General features: G+C 37.0%; 1 protein-coding gene across 1 annotated transcript in view; it reads left to right on the top strand.

The window, feature by feature from the left end:
- Window positions 1–18,281, top strand: part of ADGRV1 (adhesion G protein-coupled receptor V1) — a 264,541-nt gene that overhangs the window by 103,556 nt on the left and 142,704 nt on the right. Inside the window, exons 74-82 of the mRNA XM_063423040.1 lie at window positions 1,586–2,433; window positions 5,298–5,415; window positions 6,271–6,442; window positions 8,418–8,660; window positions 13,159–13,566; window positions 14,541–14,725; window positions 15,806–16,055; window positions 16,260–16,399; window positions 17,404–17,564. Of these exons, the coding sequence (XP_063279110.1) occupies window positions 1,586–2,433; window positions 5,298–5,415; window positions 6,271–6,442; window positions 8,418–8,660; window positions 13,159–13,566; window positions 14,541–14,725; window positions 15,806–16,055; window positions 16,260–16,399; window positions 17,404–17,564 (2,525 nt within the window). The remainder of the gene's footprint in view (window positions 1–1,585; window positions 2,434–5,297; window positions 5,416–6,270; window positions 6,443–8,417; window positions 8,661–13,158; window positions 13,567–14,540; window positions 14,726–15,805; window positions 16,056–16,259; window positions 16,400–17,403; window positions 17,565–18,281) is intronic.

Below are 18,281 nucleotides of genomic sequence, written 5' to 3'. Positions count from 1 at the left end.
TTGAGTTGCACTGATGCTGTAAGAATTATAACATGTATAGAGGCATATGCCTCATACAAATCCCTATTAAATTATAGGTAGCTAACAAATTATAGTTTCTTTTTTTGATAATTTTCTATGTCTTTTCTCTTGTGGAAACAAGTGTCAGTACTGCAGATCTGATCTGCCTGGAACTGAGAATTTTCTTCAAATCCAGTCTGGTTTTTTGGCATTGGGATCGCAGGTGTCTAGAATGTTTCTAGAAAGATGGAGGTAGTTAGGAAAGACAGTTAAGTTGAAGAACCAAGATGAACAGTTTTAACCAGGAAGCTGAAGAATGAAATTAACTGTCCATTTTCAGAGTCCCTAGAAATCCATATTTAGAGGATCTTAGCTACAAATATTATTTAAAATAAATCAAAATAAATAAGAAATGTTCTAAAGCTACCTAATTTATATTAAACCCCCTTTTTATTCAGAAAAATTAAAACATTACATTCAATGTAGTTTTTCAGTTAAATTGTTATCTATTCTTCAAACTATTTTCACTCTTCCTTGTTCAAGATGAAAGTGTACAAAAAATGGGCATAGAGTGACACCATATGGAGAAAGGTATTGGCTTCACCATGTTAAAATTGCACTGTCAAATCTGAAGGAAGTCAGGAGTGAACTATGCCTAAATTCCTCAAACTGACCCTTTCTCCTAGGCTTGTCCATCCTATGGACTCGAGTCCTCAAGCACATGTTTACTGGGCGAGTCGAATACCTTGAGTGTATGAGAATAACCTTTCCTAGAATACTTATGACTGCATCGCACAAGATGTAAAGCTCACAATACCTTAGAAGGTTTTTTGTGTTGGAAGAGTCTCATCTGTTATCCAAATCCACTAACTGTAATTGTGCCATTTCGTGGCTTCTGTCATTGAATAATGGTTCAGTTCTAGAGAGAAGGGGATGACACAAGGTATAGCAGAGTCAGTTTAGTATTCTATAATAAGAAGGGGATATATTTAATATGAACGAAGTAAAGGTTAAATTGATATTGATAATAAGACAGATCAGGAAAAAAGGTATTTTGAGTAATATTGTAAAAAGGAGGCATTTCAGAGTCTTACTGTATATTTAAAAATAACTTTGTGTCCTTCTCTAGCTTTCTGGCTAAAACTGTAGACCTGCTAGCAGCTGTCTACTTGACATCTTTCCCTTGGTGCAGGAGGTTTGTTCAGTGTTTAAAACTGCTAATACTTGTAGTGGTTATATTATATTCCCATATTATGTCCACAGTAGAAAGACCTATTTTCCTTTGCTTCTCCATTTTGTCAGGAAGACCATATTTTATGTATCATTTACTCAGTATCCTGTCATGACTTAGGATGCTTTAAGCCTGTGGAGAGCTGCTCAATCCAAACATTACAAAAGCATTTTTTAGGGAACCTCTTTATGTCTTGATTTGTATGGTTGCTATTTCTTCCCTATACTGTTATACATTTTTTAATCCACTTTATTAGAGCCATCATTGATTGCTCACTGAAAATCATTATGCTTCGTTGTTGTGATTTTCTTTATTTGTATTTCCTCTCTCAGTGTGGTATTATTTCTGTTTCAGAATAGGATTTACGGTAGCTAAAATTGAGCCGATGGGGATCTTCCAGTTTGATCTTAACTCAAGATCAGTTTCAGTTGAAGAAGATGTCCAGGTAGTCAGACTATATGTCCAAAGATTGTTTGGTTTTCAAGGTAATCTCACTAAACTGACATATCAGACCATTCCAGGAAGTGCCAAACCTCTAGAAGACTTTATACCCATCTACAATGGAGAGCTTATGTTTTTACATTTTCAGACAAATGCAGTGATAGAAATATCAATAATTGATGACACTGTGTCAGAAATACAAGAATTTTTTTTTGTAAATTTGACTTCTGTGGAAATTCTCGATGTTCAACCTGCAAACCTTGACTGGAGTCCCCGTTTGAATCCAGCTTTCAGTGTTGCAACAGTTAATATCCTGGCTAATGATATTCATCATGGAATACTAAGTTTGGGGCCAGAATTTATATATGTTGAAGAAGATACAAACAACAATGATTCCAATACAGCAGTGCTTCAGATCAGAAGGACCAAGGGATTTACTGGTAATATTAAAATAACTGTGAAAACCTTTGGGGGACTGAGTGCGCAGAGTGGAGTAGATTTGTATCCTTTTGGAAATGCTTATGGAAAATCAAACTTCTCATGGGCAATGGAAGGAGAAGATTTTGAAGAACAGACAATCTCTCTGACTTTGCTGGATGGAGAAAGTGAAAGCCAGGTGTCCATAAAAATTTTTGATGATGATGAGCCTGAAGGACAGGAAGCATTTTATGTTTTCCTCTCAAATCCTGAATATGGAGCTCAGATAGTGGAAGGAAAAGATGAACATGGATTTGCTGCCTTTGCAACAGTAATTATTGCAGGTAATATTATTATTTCCCCTGGGAAATGAGTAAATATATTTGAATTAAATAACAATAAATAACTATATTTTCTCATAGCGATTTTCATAAAATAGGATAATAAGCAGGGTACTCTAGTCCCAAATCTAATGTCTTCCAGATCAGAGGAAGCATCTAATACACAAAGCCCACTTACCATCCCTTAGCAATGTGACTCAAAATACATCTATAGGTGCTGCTTATCTCTGTTCTTGTTCTTTATGAAGAGAGAACGCTGAGCATAAGTGTTTGTGTTGGAGATAGAGTAGCATTTGTAGGCTCATTTGTTTTTTGCCATTTTCCTTGTTCCAGTTCCTTGTGGGATGTGAGATTCCCATCTCAGTAGATCCATGACTTCTAAATTCAAAGAATAAGTGGGATACTTTTTGATACAAACCTGTGACTATGAGAAGAGTTACCAATTAATTTATGGTATGAAACTGAAAGTGTCCAAGAGAGACCTGTTATAGCACTGCTGGGCTTCCATTGTTTGTTCTCAGTACTGTACAAACGATCTTTTCTCACAATACTCTAGCGCTGCATTTAGGCCAAAATATATTGTATAACTGAAACTAATGACCACTTTTTGACAGTTTATGGCACAAAAAGATCACTGCCTTTTTGCTTGGTTTGTTCCTAAGGACCAGATGATTTTTATTTTGCGACTTCAGGTACTTTGTTTTCTCAACTTCCAGACTGTTTTAAGCTTCTTTTACTTTTTTTCTTTCACCTTATTTTTTTCTCCTTTTCCTAACAGTCTATGAAATATGATTTTGTAAAAGAAAATGTCATGGGGCATTTGAATACAGGAAGACATAGTTCCTACTGAGACCATAAGATTACCTAAAAGAGGAGAGACATAAAAATTTACTGACTCATTATTTAAATAATGCATTATGACAGCAGTGCTTGATGGGAGACAGTGAGTATAAGTTCAAATGAGATTTAGCCTGGGTATTTTTTTTCTTTTGAGTACAGGGAGCCAGTGGCACAGGTTGCCTGGGGAGGTTGTGTGGCCTCTCTCCACCCCTGGAATTTTTTCAAGCCCCAGACCTCTGAGCCATCTGGTCTGGTTTTAGAAATAATTCAGCTTTGAGGAGGGTATTGGACTAGAGACTTAAAGGGCCCTTTTAACCTGAATTATGTTGGCACTATGTCAGATGTATTTCATATACTTTGTATTTTTAAGTTAAGACTTCTATTTTTTACAATGGATGGAGTTTGTAAAAAGTATAAAAAACAGTTCCTGTTTTCATTCTTTGCTACTATGCAATTCATACCTGAAGTGTAGTCATGCTCTGCTTCTGGGGATGGAGGACAGGAATTAGCATACGTAGTCACCAAGGAAGAGTTTTTCTTTCAGTCACTGTGCTACTGTGAGACAATGATGTCAGAGCTCCAATTTCCCCTAGCTTTTAGATATCTGTGTGGCTTACCAACTGAATATAAACCAATCTAACCTGAAATAAAGATTTGGTTTTAGAAAGGGGTTGAGTGTTGGAATGAATTTTAGGCTAATCAAGAGAGTAAGGTCCAAAATTACTGGGAGTTTTGTGTATTTAGATAGTCTTAAGAAATCAGAGTGGGTATTGAGAACTATGATTAAACTGTGCTGCTGGATGAGTGTATGAAGCAACCAAGTTCATACACAAAACCAGATCATATGAAACACGTTCTCTTCATGTGCATTATCTCTAGAATTTACCATGGAAGTAACCAGTTCCTTGGGTAGGCACATTAACTGCAGAAGTACGTGTATAGGCACAGGTTGGAATTTGGGCTTGTATTGAATACCCCAGAGGTGTATTAATGTGCTCTAGAGTTATACCCACAGTACAAAGTGTCCATAAAGTTGGAAGGTGAGACAACACATTAAGGAGAAGGGTCAAAGCATGTACCTGCATTTAAGTGTATAGACAAAAAACACAGGTTAAATATTTGTGCAAGCACACAAGCAAACACACAGTTTCTGTTCATCTTATTATATATATTGACTTTTAGTAAGCACTGGCATGGAAGCAGAATGCCTTTTCAATTCCAGAGTAAAGCCATCGCTACCTGCAAGGAAAAATCCTTTAGAAGCAAGATTTGATTGAGCACTGTAAAGACATTAGTTTCCCCTCATTAACACTGGGAATTTTTATCTTCCACTGCTGTTTTTCTGAAGTTACTTTCATTCCCCTGAGAAAAATGTGGTATTTTGCAGCACACTAGTTCTATACATAGAATTAAAGATGCAAGAGAAAAGCTGATGTAATAATCTGTGAAAATGGATGGGTTCAACAACATCATGAGTAGGATGAATAAGGAAGATTAAGTTATGTCTCTGGAAACCCATCTTTATCAGATTAGTTACTTTATATAGTGAGGCCCATTTCTATTCAGACAGGATACTTTAAGATTTGTGATAAACACAGCTGGAGTGATTATCTCATAAGGGCATTATATACAAAGCTTTTGAGATTATTCTGAAGGTTACTGTAACACCTAGTCTCTTGAAGTCAAGAGACACAGAATTCAGTAAATTTGTTCAACGCTGCTGAAAATACAAGCTTACATGCAAAAATCATGCCAGGACTCTCATAAGGAATTTACTTTCAAAAATTGTTGTTTTTATTCTACTGATTAAAATAAAATTTAGAAATGCTAAATTCTAAATTTTAAATTCTAGAGTGTAAATTAGGAATAGAAATATTAAGAGAATTTAGGTGTCCCTAAATAGTACTTTGCAGCATGCTTTTGATACCTGACTGTTAGGGTTTTTAGCAGTTGTGTGTATTAAAAGTATAATTTACTCTCAGCTTAACTTTCTTCCTTACTGCTTTCGTGGACCATTTCCTATACAGGAAGCGATCTCCAGAATGGCATTTTGGGATTCATTCCAGAAGTACAAAGTGGCCTGATACTTGATGAAGACACAGAAAACAGAGAGGTGCTGCTGACTGTTGCACGGCAACCAAACAGGTGCAGGCAACAGCTGATTCCAGTGCTCTTCCCACACTCTGTAATATGTTGTCTTGAATCACAGGAGCTACTGTTAGTGGAAGAGGTTTTCATCACAGAGTTTTAGAATAAGTGCTTCCCTTTCAGCTCGCTTAATGGCTTCACAGATTTTGGCAACAGGGCATTTAAGTTGTGAATATAATTAGGTCTGTCACTTTATTCATATAAAGTAGAGATGGGAAGAAACTCAAATGTTTACTGTTTTATACTGTAAGTCAGCAAGTGTGAATGTTTTGCTTTAGGTATTTTCACTGCTAGCTCCAATTCTCACCTCTCTGTGTAACGTTAGTAGCCATGAATGCTACAAGTAGCAGTTAAGAAGTTATGTATGTGTCAGTATGCTTATGTCTTCACTTTTTCCCTAACTAGCACGTATATAATATATTGTACATTTATGTGTACTTTAAATAAATATGCTCAAGTATGGTAAGTTCGTTACACTTACAGGAAAGACAAATTCTACTTGGTTTTCCAGGCCAATGTTATTATAGTATTAATGAAAGTACTTGGGCACATCCTTGCTTTCCAAGCACCAGTGTCTCTTATTCAGATAATTGCATGTTATCTGAAACAAAAATTAAGAAGAATCTGGGTTTCCATTATGGCTTTATTTTCTTCTGCTGTTACTTTTTTTTTATAATATAAATAAATACTAGAGGAAGATATTTAAATAAAAAGAGCTATTTTTTTCATTGTAAAGCAAATGATTCCTTAATGATAAGTTTTGAATAATAATATAAAGTGTATGTTACATCTGTTTCCTAAATCTGTTGTGCTCTCCTCCAGTACATGCATACTCTTTTCTTTTGCTTGTAGGGCTTTTGAAGATGTGAAGATCTTCTGGCGTGTGACCTTTAATAAAACAGCTGTTGTCCTTCTGAAGGATGGCGTGAACTTGGAGGATGAGTTTGTATCTGTGCGAGGATACACAACCTGCATGGCAGGTCAAACAATGTGCAACATCTCCATTGAAATAAAACCTGATTATGTAAGTAATTATTGCTCATTTATGTACAGCATTAAATTGCAATTTGTCAAGATGAAATGCTCCCTGATACAGAGGAACGTATGCTTAGTTTGAACAGAGTAACTTGAATCTCTTAAGCTTCTCTGGAACATGTTTATTTATAGTCTTGTGCTGCCTTCATTGAGACTGATAAAAATTTGAGAAGGAGATAAGTATTTTGTTTGAAGAGTAAATTACAGATCTTACATTTTTATATAACAGTAAGAAAAAAGAATGGAGTTGTTTCACTGAAATGTTTGATCATATACTCTTATCCTTCACACAGTAGATTTTTCATCTATCAAAGCATTTATTAGGGTGGTTTATGGAAAACATTCTATAAGTAATATCTTATTGCACTAAAAAACCTTTGAGTCTAACTCGTCTGTGATTTTATAGTCCTACATCTAGCACACTGATCTGTGAAAACTCCTAAAACTGCATAAGAATCTCTTAGTGTCTAAAAATCTGTCACTGTTTCCATCCACCTTGTGAACAGTGAAGTTTCTGCCAGAAGCCTGCTCAAGTGTGGGCCATCCGTGGGGTCATAACCCCCTCTCAGGCCTCCACCTGCTCCAATATGGGGCTCTTCCATGGGCTGCAGGTGGATCTCTGCATCCCCATGGACCTCCACGGGCTGCAGAACCACAGCTTTTTCATTATGGACTGGACAGTGGCCTGCAGAGGAATCCCAGCTCCAGTGTCTGGAGCTCCTCTTCCCCCTCCTCCTCCAGGGTTTTGCTTCTTAAATATGTTGTCATTGCGGTGTTACCACCATTTCTGATTGTCTCAGCCATGGCCTGTGGCAGGCCCATCTTGGAGCTATCTGGCATTGGCTGTGCCACATATGGGGAAAATTTCTTGCAGCTTCTCATAGAAGCCACTGCTGTAGTTCCACCACTACCAAAACCTGGACATACAAATGCAATTAAAAAAAAAAAAAAAAAAAAAAAAAAAAAAAAAAAAAAAAAAAAGGCTTCAGTGATTACCATCATTTTATAATGCTATTTTCTTGTAAAGATTTTTTTTTCTTTTTTTTCAAGTTTGCTGCTTGACAAGTGCTTGCAATAGGTAAAAGTAACATCTTTCTAATGATATGGAATCTTAATAATGGATGTGTATTTTTAAATATTACATTTGTGTTGTAGGTACAAAATAAAAGATGAGGCAGAATGTCATATTGTAACACGTAACACTGCTACCTTATTTTCACTAATGAAACAAAGTTCCACAGCCTGTATTTTCAGACCTTTCTCTATATTTGAGACATCTCAGAAGTCCAGCAAATAGTATTGTCTAAGCACTGAGATTTTCAATAAATTCAGTTAAGTGTGCAAATCAATTGAGTTTTTAATTTCTTGTGAAAACAGGCATTACATATTAGTGTTTAAACATATTAGTGTTTAAATCCCAATGTTGCATGTAAAAAGTTTTTCAAAACTTAGTTTACCTGAGTTCAGGGCTTGAATATGGGAGCGTTATTATGCAAATTAATTGCAGTTTCAAAATTGCATACATAATTCTGTGCAGTTTTTCCAAAAGTGAGTACGTAGGTACATGCAATTTTCTAAAGTAAAAAGAAAATGAAAGAGCAAATTCTTCATAAGTTGTACATCTATGTAAATCCATAATCCGGAATATGGGACTCTTTGAGAGTTAACTGTCATTTATGTCAAATTTACAGCCACAGTGCCTGTGCTATTTAAATAGCTACTTTAATGCAGTAAGTTCCATGTGAAAATCTTGGATTTAGTTATTGTGCCGGACCGAGTGATGCCCATTGCAGTATTGTTTCTATGATATATTTTATTGTACTTACTGCACATTTCAGGAAACATGCTCGTGGAAAGTGTTATTAAAGTGATCCACTGTGCATACAAAGTAAAATACAAACATTTCTTAAAAGCTGAAAGTATTAGCAGATCATATAATGTTGCAAATCTTCCCTCACTTACAGGTACCAGAATTTGAATATTATATTTTTGTTGAGCTGTATGCTGTAAGCACAGGAGCTGCTCTGAACAACAGTGCCAGATTTGCTTATATAACTGTCCTGGAAAGTGATGCTCCTCATGGTTTAGTGTATTTTGCTGTGGGATCTCGATTTGCTGTGGCTTATAAGAAGACAGCTTTAATCAGTCTGCAAGTTCTTAGAGATTCTAGTACATCAGTAACAACAATGGTTAGCTACAGTATGCAGGTAAGATTTATTATTATATAATTTATTTTTATATCTTTTTCTGACCTTTATGAAAGCAGACTTCCAGCTTTTCAGGGAGATAGTTGGGGGATTCCCCTGGGAGACTGCCCTCAGGGACAAGGGAGTCAAACAGAGCCCACAGATCTTTAAGAAAGTCTTTCATAGAACACAGAAGCTAGCAATACCCAGGAGCAAGAAATCAGGCAGTGTAGGCAGGACACTGGCATTGCTGAGTCAGAACTTGCTGATCAAACTAAAGAGAAAAAAACAAATGCATAAGCAGCTAAAGAAAGAACTGGGAAGACAACAGAGATGGAGTGTGAATGTGTAAGGAAGGCCAAGGTGAAGCAGGCAAAGGACACAAAAAATAACAGGAAGGGCTTCTAGAGGTATGTTAACCAGAAAGGGAAGGTCAAAGAAGGTGTTTCCCCCAATAAACAATGCTAGAAAACTACTAGCAACAGACTAACAAAAGGCTGATGGACTCAACAACTTTTTTGCCAGTCTTCACTGGCAACCTTTTTTCCTACATCTCTGAAGTGGATAGACAGCAGGATGGGGCATGAGGGAGCAAGTCCCACCTCCCTGTATGGGATAATCAGGTTTGTGACTACATGAGGAAACTGAATGTACAAAACTCTATGGGACTCAGAGAGAGATGCATCCCATAGTTTTGAGGGATTTGGCTGATGTTGTTACCAAGACAGTCTCCCTTGTTATTTGAAAAGTCTTAACAATCAGGTGAAATCCCTAGTAACTGGAAAAGGGGTCTTTAAAAAGGGAAGGCTAGAAAGGAAGGCCCTGGGAACTATCAACCTGTCAGCCTCCCCTTTGTGCCTGGGAAGATCAGGAAACAGCTCCTCCCAGGAGCTCTGCTAAGGCTGATGGAGGACAGGGAGGCGACAGGAGAGAGCCAGCACAGCTTCACCAAGAGAAAATCCTCTTTGACCAAACTAGTGAGCTTCTATGACAGGGTGATGACATCAGTATAAAGGGGAGGAGCTACAGATGTCATTTTTATCTGGACTTCTGTAAAGCTTTTACACATCACCCACAACATCCTTCTCTCTAAATTGCAGAGAGATGGATTTAATGTTGGATTTGAATGGGCTGTTGTTTGATGGATAACAAAGTGGTTGGATGGCCATATCCAGAGACCACAGTAAATGGCTCAGAGTCCCAGTGGATATCAGTAACAAGTGGTGTCCCTCAGGGATCTGTACTGGGACCAGTGTTATTCATTTATGTCTTCATTAGTGATGTAGATGAAGGGATTTGGTGCACCCTTAGCAAATTCCCAGAAGACACCAAGCTGAAGGTGCAGTTGACATTCCTGAAGGATGGGATTCTATCCAGAGGCACCACGACAGCCTCAAGAAGTGGCTCCTGGGAATCTCATGAGGTTTAACAAGACCAAGTGCAAAGTGCCACACCTGGGTCAGAGCACCCCCAGCCCAGGCTGGGGATGACCAGACCGAGAGCTACCCTGCCCCAAAGGACTTGGGTGTGCTGGGGGTGAGAGCTGGACAGGAGCCAGCCATGGGCACTGCCAGCCCAGAAAGCCAAGGGTGTCCTGGGCTGCACCCAAAGCCCCGTGGGCAGCAGGGCAGGGAGGGGATTCTGCCCCTCTGCCCCCTCTGCTCAGACCCCAGCTGCAGAGCTGCCTCCAGCCCTGGGGTGCCAGCACAGGAAGGACATGGAGCTGTTGGAGCAAGACTCAAGGAGGCTAGTCAGTTGATCAGAGGGATAGAGAAGATACATCTCTGCTGTAAAGAAATGCTGAGAGAATTGGGATTGTTCAGCCAAAGGAAGAGGTGGCTTTGGGCTGAGACCATTGCAGCCTTCCAGTACCTGAAGGAAGCCTGTGCGACAGTTGGAGAGGGACTTTTGGCAGGGGCATGTAGTGACAAGGCAAGAAGGAATGGCTTAAAACTGAGAGACAGTAGGTTCAGATTAGATATTAGGAAGAGATCCCTTACTGTGAGAATAGTGAGGCACTGGCAAGAGAAGTTGTGGGTGCTGCATCCCTGAAGGTGTTCAAGTCCAGGTGCAGTGGAGCTCTGAGCAATCTGGTCTAGTGCAAGTTGTCCCTGTCCTCTGCAGGGACTTTGGAAATAGATGATCTTTAAGATCCTTTTCAACCCAAATCATTTGTAGAATAATAGATTTTACAATTAATTTTATAATTAAATAATTGGTCATTCTTTAAAGTAAATAAAACTGCGATGAGCATTTTTTGCAGGAAACGGTCAAATGTTTGCTGGCCCTAGCTTTGGTTTTCCATTATTAAAAGACCCTTTTCTCATTGCATTGTCAGGAATATATTTTTAGCAGTATCTTTTAGTGACCTCAAAGATTATGGTCAGCCAGGCATCTAATATATTTCTTTCTTTGTTCTAAGATTGTTGTGAACCTTCAATTTTTGAGGCTTCTTCATCTGAAAATAAGTTTTTTATCCTGATGGATATGTATTCAACATCCAGACAACAGGACACTTGCTGTGTTAGGGCATAAATTTATGAATACCATAACATACTTAGGAAAAGAGAGAGAAACATCATAAAATTTTATTCAATGTCTTTGGAGTACTAAACAAACAAACAAAAAAATGTTCTTCTTATCGAAAATAGCTCATACCAAAGCAAATTTTATCATCCCCATTCATTTTTGAGGTGTTTATGACTGTAGCACAAGACTCATCTAGCTGTTGACACTTTTTTCTCTAAAATGCATACCCCACTCATTGCAGCTAATGAAGTTTCCCCTTTAGCAGATCTGCAAACACATTATTCCTGCCACTTCCTTAGTATCTGTGAATCCAGCATTAGGGCACAGGCTACAAGAGATATCCTTTCAAGTTTACCATCACATTGGAATAGTACTTGGCCTGATCTACTTTGAATACTTGTGATTTTATGCCTAAAATCATTGTTTTGGGGGTGAGTTATTATATACTTAACCTTTATGGTAAAAAACCTTAAAGGTTCTGCATTCTATTGTTATATTGAATACATATCTGGTTTTACCACATAGGTTTATGTGATGCATTTATTATATAGTAGTTGTCCAGTGTTTCAATTAGATTGTGTAGTAACAAATTTTCACATTTATTCAACCTAAGAATTCACTATAATTTAGCTCTTAAATGGAAAAGGAATTTCTACTGCCCAGTGTATATTTAAGCTAAAATATAATGGGCAATCTCTTATCCATTCGTAATTTTTATAACCAACCTTCTTTGGACATTTTAAGGTTTTGAGGATGCATGGCCAAGTACTACAGTATTGGTAGTAGCATTAAAATAAGAGGCCACAGCAGACAGGAAGGCAGTAGGAAACTGATGTTTATCTCATTCCTACAAAGGTTTCTTAGACATTGTTCTTGTCACTACTACTTTTATTACTGCTTATTTCCATTTCCTAGTTCTCAGTGGGAAAGGATAAACAAAAGAAAAGTTCCCTCTGGAATTTTCACAGGTGGTGTGATCATGTCTAGTGCAATTTTGAACAGTTACAGGCTGCATTGACTTACCAGGTTCTCCAGTGAACTCAGAAAATGTCTGATTCATTCCATAAATAAGCTCTACTGATAAAAGCTAAATATTTTCAAAAGGGGCCTAGTATTTCACAAATAAAAATCCTCATTTTATTCACTAGGAGACCTTTACTTAGGAGTCAGTATACAAGCTACACTTATTAAATTAACATATACTTTTGAAAAATAATACAGTTGAATAATAGCTCAGAAAGATAGTTTCTTCTTAAGGAAAGTTTATTATATTACCAGATACAATGTCAAGGTTATGTCAAGTGACAAAAAGAACAAGACTTTGAAGAATGAAACAGTAAGAGCAAACCTCATGGAAGCTAAAAATAATGTTGCTTCACAAGGAAATAAGGCCATGTAGCATTACTAGATAAATTTATCTATCTGCCTTGCCTGTGTATTCTATAGAGTTTGCTTTGCCTTTGTATTAAATGGATTATTAATCTTTTAAGTATGTATTCTGGGACTGAAAATACCATGAATTGATATTAATTTGGATTTCCAAAACCTTTGCTTTGCTTTTATTTAGTTTTCTATGTATTTGTAATGCTTTTCTCTATCGTGGAGTGAGGGACTTGGTGCTGCAGTCATAGTCTCACATCAAGCCTTCTGGAATTCACACATGTGCTAACATTTCTGTAGCATTTATTCACACAGAAAAGTTTTGTGGCTTTTTTTTTCTGGAAAAGAAAGGGTCGGACCCTTTTCTGAAAAAAAAAAAAAAAAAATATATATATATATATATATATATATATATATATATATATATTTCTTCTCTTAGGTTTGATGGGTTACTAATTCAGGGAGATAATTATTTTAAATTTAATTGTTTCATCAATCATAGCTGAGTGAAAGAGGACTTCTCTTTTACACATTTTGTTTTTAAAGTGTGTTCTACCGCAGGTGATTTTGAACAATTATGCTACCTTAAACTCTTTTGGTTTTTTTTAAGGAGCTACAAAAACCTGAGCCTATTGGACGGACCTTCATATCTCCAGCTGTGGCAGGACAAGATTTTGCCAGATCTGAAGGTTTATTGACTTTTGAACATGGACAGAGAAATGCATTCCTGGATGTGACTTTGACTCCAAAGACAGGATCTTTAAACCCATTTCCCAAACGTTTCCAGGTTGTACTTTCCAATCCCACAGGCGGTGCAAGGGTAGATGATGTGTATGGCATTTCTAACATCACCATTGTCTCAGATTTGGACTCCTTGCCAGTTTGGGGACTGATTGATCAACTGCATCAGCCTCTTGATGATACCGTTTTACACAGAATCCTTCAAAGTCTGAATGTCAAAGTGGCTACAGAAACTACAGAAGAGCAACTTACTGCTGTGGTGCATATAATAGATAAGGTAAACACCTCCTTTCTTAAATGACTAATAACATTAGTGAATGTATAATAACACAACAAGGTGTACACACACACACACACCCACACATATATAATATATATATATTAAAAACAAGGCAGATAACATCCACAGCAGTGACTCAGAAGCACAGATTGTCAAAGTGGAAATTGTGAAGTCCACAATCAAGGAAGGCTTAGTCTGCCACTAATTAGGATGGCGGCAAGAAATGAGAAGTCAAATAGGTCAAAATGAACAACCAGTATTACTTTGCATACATACCTGTAATTCTAGGTTTTCTACTATGCAATTTTCCCTTTCGTGCTGTAGTATCATAGCACTTATTATGTTTTCTTGACTCTTAGGTCACACCTTTATTGCATTTAGGCCTGGCACAACCCCTGCTCATATCTGACAGCAGACTGCAACCAACACATAAGCAAATCCTACCTGGGTCAGCTGGAGTCTGCTGTAGTCTTAACCAAGCATCAGTCTTTTTTCCTCCAGTAGCTTAAGGAATTGGGTTGCCAGCGTAGCTGAGTGCTTAAGCATTGCACTAAGTTCTGTGAAAATTATAGACTAATTTTATGGTATTCTATCTCTTCTGGACTCTTGGAATAATGCACAGAAACTGGAAAGTTTCTAAATACCATGTATTATAACAACCCCCATTAATTTTTGATTGTTGCCACACAAAAACCAGAGAAAATAATTTTACAAATTCTCTGAAGTCAACAATCTTTGGTTTGTGAAAGAACGAAAAATGCCACATCCTTTCTTTAATAATCAAATCCCCTAGTAAGCTACTTTTGACAGACTGTCTTAGAAGCAGTAATCTGGAGTTGAGAAAATTTTTTTTTTTCAAACTTTCAGAATGAATATTGGAATCACAGCAAAGATGACACTAAATCATGAGGAAATATTACAAGCAGGTTCCTTTGTGTAAAAAGTTGTTTGATTTCTTCTCCTCTCATTAGGTTACAGGTGTAGGTGAAGAACTGTTACTCAGTGATAAAACTAGAAGTCTTTTCTATGAGATACTCTGTGGTCTGGCTAGCCCAAAACGCGAGGACACACAAGGATATAGCCTGCTTGCTGAGGTGACTGAGAAGTTTGCTTTTTCTCTGTTGACTGAGATGAAGTGTGGATCACCAGGAGAAAGGTTAGTAAGCTTGAATTCATAATATGTTTTGTAAATACATGAAAACTTACCAATGCAGAAGATCTGAATTACATTTTCAGAAAAGAGATTTGTCTCCTATCTACTATGTTACTCATATATGAATGTGTTGTTACAGTGTCGTGATCTTACAAAGCACTGGTCATAGTGCCAATATAAAGTGCTTTGTAAGACTGAATGTCACACATAACTGTTACTTTGGTATGGGGTAGATGTGGGAATATGAGTCAGGAGATCTGGTGTGTATTGGCCCAGCTTTAGCTCAAATATTGCCTGGAAAAGTATTCATTATTCTCACCAAGAAAATAATATGTAATTGTAATTGTAGAGCTGTGTTCTAAGCCTTAGATGAAAGTTGGCAACCCAAAATTTCTACTGGCGTTTTATAATTTTTACGTTCTTTATTTTGGTCACTTGAACATTACTTTAAAATTTTAAAGCTACTGGTAGTTTCAAATTTCTAGTTTTGTCTCCAAGGGCATAATATCCTCATCAGCCTAATGGGCAGGGGAAATAGGTGACTGAAGAAAGAGGTTATTCTTTTTTATGAGACAGATGGTTTCAAACACTGTGTTTCTCCCATTGAGGATCTATTAAACAGCTGATGGTGGAATGTGTGTTCAGTGTTTAGAACTTAAAAGTTACAATTCTTTATTCCCAGGGTTTTTTTGCATCATATGTTGGGGAAAAAAAATAAAGCAACATCACCCCCATAATTCATTCTAATGCCTTCCCTGGTTTTTAGACTCAGTTCTACATCAGGTTGTAAAGATGAGTGTTTTGATAGCCTAGTTCACTATGGATAGGTTTTAGTTGCAGGTCATAAGGAGCAAATCCTAGAGAGGAAATTGAGAAGCTGAAATATGTATGAAATTCAGCCTTTTTTTTTTTTTTTTTTTTCCCCCACAGAAACTGAAACAATGTGCCAATTAAATATCATAAGCTTAAAAATGATGAATTAATAAAGTACTAACAAATCACAAATACCTTTTAGAGTCATTATGTGATTAATAGTTAAGCTTGGTCCCACTTACCAGTCCTATTGTTTTTCCATTTCCACAGAGGAAAAAATATCCTTGACAGCTGCCCATATATTGCAATAACGGCTCACAACTGGTTTCCTCAGCAAATCAATGGACACAGATTTAACGGAAAGGATGGGGATTCCATTCAAGTACCTGAACATCTACTAGAGGTCTCTGTAAAATTATCATCTCCCCAAGAAGAGAACTGTGAATCTGTACAGTTCACAGAATACAGCAGTCAGCAGTGGTTCCTTACTAGAGATAAAGAACTTGCCCTGAAGAACAAGGTTTGAAGATAATGCTTTTTTCCCCCTAAGAATTTGTTTTAATCTAGATATTGCTCTAGATTTATTTGCTTTAATCTAGATATTTAAATGTATTTAAATGTATTTAAAATAATGTGAACATTTTTATGGTTGTCTCTGATTAAAATGAACACTGTGTTGAATCTTAATATTAAATATATCTTTACACTGTACATGTTGTTTCAGGCTTTTTCAATGAGCTTGAAGGGTTGTAGTTCAGAACCTTTGAAAGAGAACAATGAAGTTATTTACCGTATTTATGCTGAAGGAAGTCGGATTGTTCCACAGAAGTCTCTATGTCTCCTCTGGAATCAAGCTGCTGAAAGGTTATTATTGTGTTTAGTTTTCCATTTTCTACCTGAATCCGTGTATTTGTGTAAAATGTGATAACTTCAGTTAAATCATCTACAAGTATAAAATTGATCCCTTTCATGTCTTTTTTCCTCATTTTTTCTGGCTATTTTACCAGTACGTAAAACTTTTCCTGTAATAAAATGAAATATTCTAGATATTTCTCAGACTTCTGCCTGTTTTCATCAAAATAACATTTAGATAGTGTAATCTAAAAGCATTAGGTTACAGTGACAGGCTATAAACCCCAGAACTGCATCAATGAAATTGTTAATGACTTGGAGATACTTATGTTCTGTATCCTGTTGAAGTGTAGTTGGTTTAGATTCAATTCCATTAGATGTACTAGATTGTATCAGCCTGCTGTTAATACAAACTATTTCTCTTCAGGAGGCGATGCACCACAATTTAGCTGTATGCTCTCCTTTTATCTATGCACAATTCCCCATAGAAATGGCTTAGGAAAAAGCCTTATCCTTTTTCCAAACCACTTCAGCAATAATGAAAAAGAAACCAAAAACAAAAACAAAGGGAAAAAAACCCAAACAACCAAAACCAAAAAAACCCACAAATCCCCCTGAATTTTAGTTTCAAACCAAAAAAGAGCAGTATAAAAAGTTCTTCATAACAGGGTAAGGTGTTGAGCAAAGTTAAGTAACAAAGTACTTGAAAAATCAGACAGACCTAGAAACCTAGCAGAAATTTTAAAAACATGACCACAAAAATTCTCTAGTGAAAGAAAGGTTAATTTTAATATATTTACAAAGATTAAAAAAAAACAACACATACAAAAGCTATTAACAACATTTTAGTCTCATGTAAATGTGCTATTCTGAGCACTGCACATGAAAGACTACAGAAAACAGCTCTGCAATAGTTTAGGGAAGTTGGTATTCCAGGAATACAACAAAAATTTTTAAGCCTGCTTACCATGTGAATTAAAGTCCATTTCCAATTTTGTGAAACTGTTGTTTTGCAGCTGGCTGTCTGATAGCGGGTTCTGCAAAGTGGTGGATGAGACATCAGATTATGTGGAGTGCTCCTGTTCTCATATGTCCATTTATGCAGTTTATGCCCAAACAGATAACTTGTCTTCATACAACGAGGCTTTTTTTTCTTCTGGATTCATCTGCATTTCAGGTCAGTTCATTTAAGACAGTTTTCTCATTAATAACAACTGATGACCAGTAAAACTGATTGATTATTAACATTATTGGTAGCTGATGACAATCTTTTTATTTAGTGGAATACTAAATGAATGTTAATTAACTTCATATTATTAAAGATGCCACCTTGTCTGGTATTTGCACACTGACAAATTTTGTCACTGCAAAAAAAATGTCAAGCATAAAAATATCGCAGAATCAACTATGTTGGAAAAATTTTTGAGGTCATTGAGTCCAACCTACGACCTGACACCACCTTGCCAACTAGACCTTGGCACTGAGTGCCACATACTGTCTTCCCTTAAACACCTCCAAGGGTGCTGACTTCACCACCTCTCTGGGCAGCCCATTCCAAACCTTGTCTCATATTTTGTCACATAGGGACAGCCTGCTCCTGTGCCTTCAAGATTTCTTTCTTGAAGTATGTCCACTTTCCTGGATCCCTTTGCTTTTGAGGGCTGTTTCCCAAGGTACTCTCCAAAACAGCATCTTGAATTTCACCCTCTGGAAGTCTAATGTAGAAGTTTATTGAACTTTCAATATCCTTGTTTCACTGGATTTTGAGAACTATATTATTTCATGGTCACTGTGCCCCAGACGGCCTCTGACCACCACGTCTCCCACCAGCTCCTCTCTGTTTGCAAACAGCAGGTCTAGCAGAGCCTCACCCTGGCAGGCTCACTCACCAGCT

Source organism: Prinia subflava, chromosome Z (genome assembly GCF_021018805.1).
Source record: "Prinia subflava isolate CZ2003 ecotype Zambia chromosome Z, Cam_Psub_1.2, whole genome shotgun sequence".
NCBI lineage: Eukaryota > Metazoa > Chordata > Aves > Passeriformes > Cisticolidae > Prinia > Prinia subflava.
Note: the sequence above shows the minus strand (reverse complement) of the source record. Positions and strands in the feature narration are given on the sequence as shown.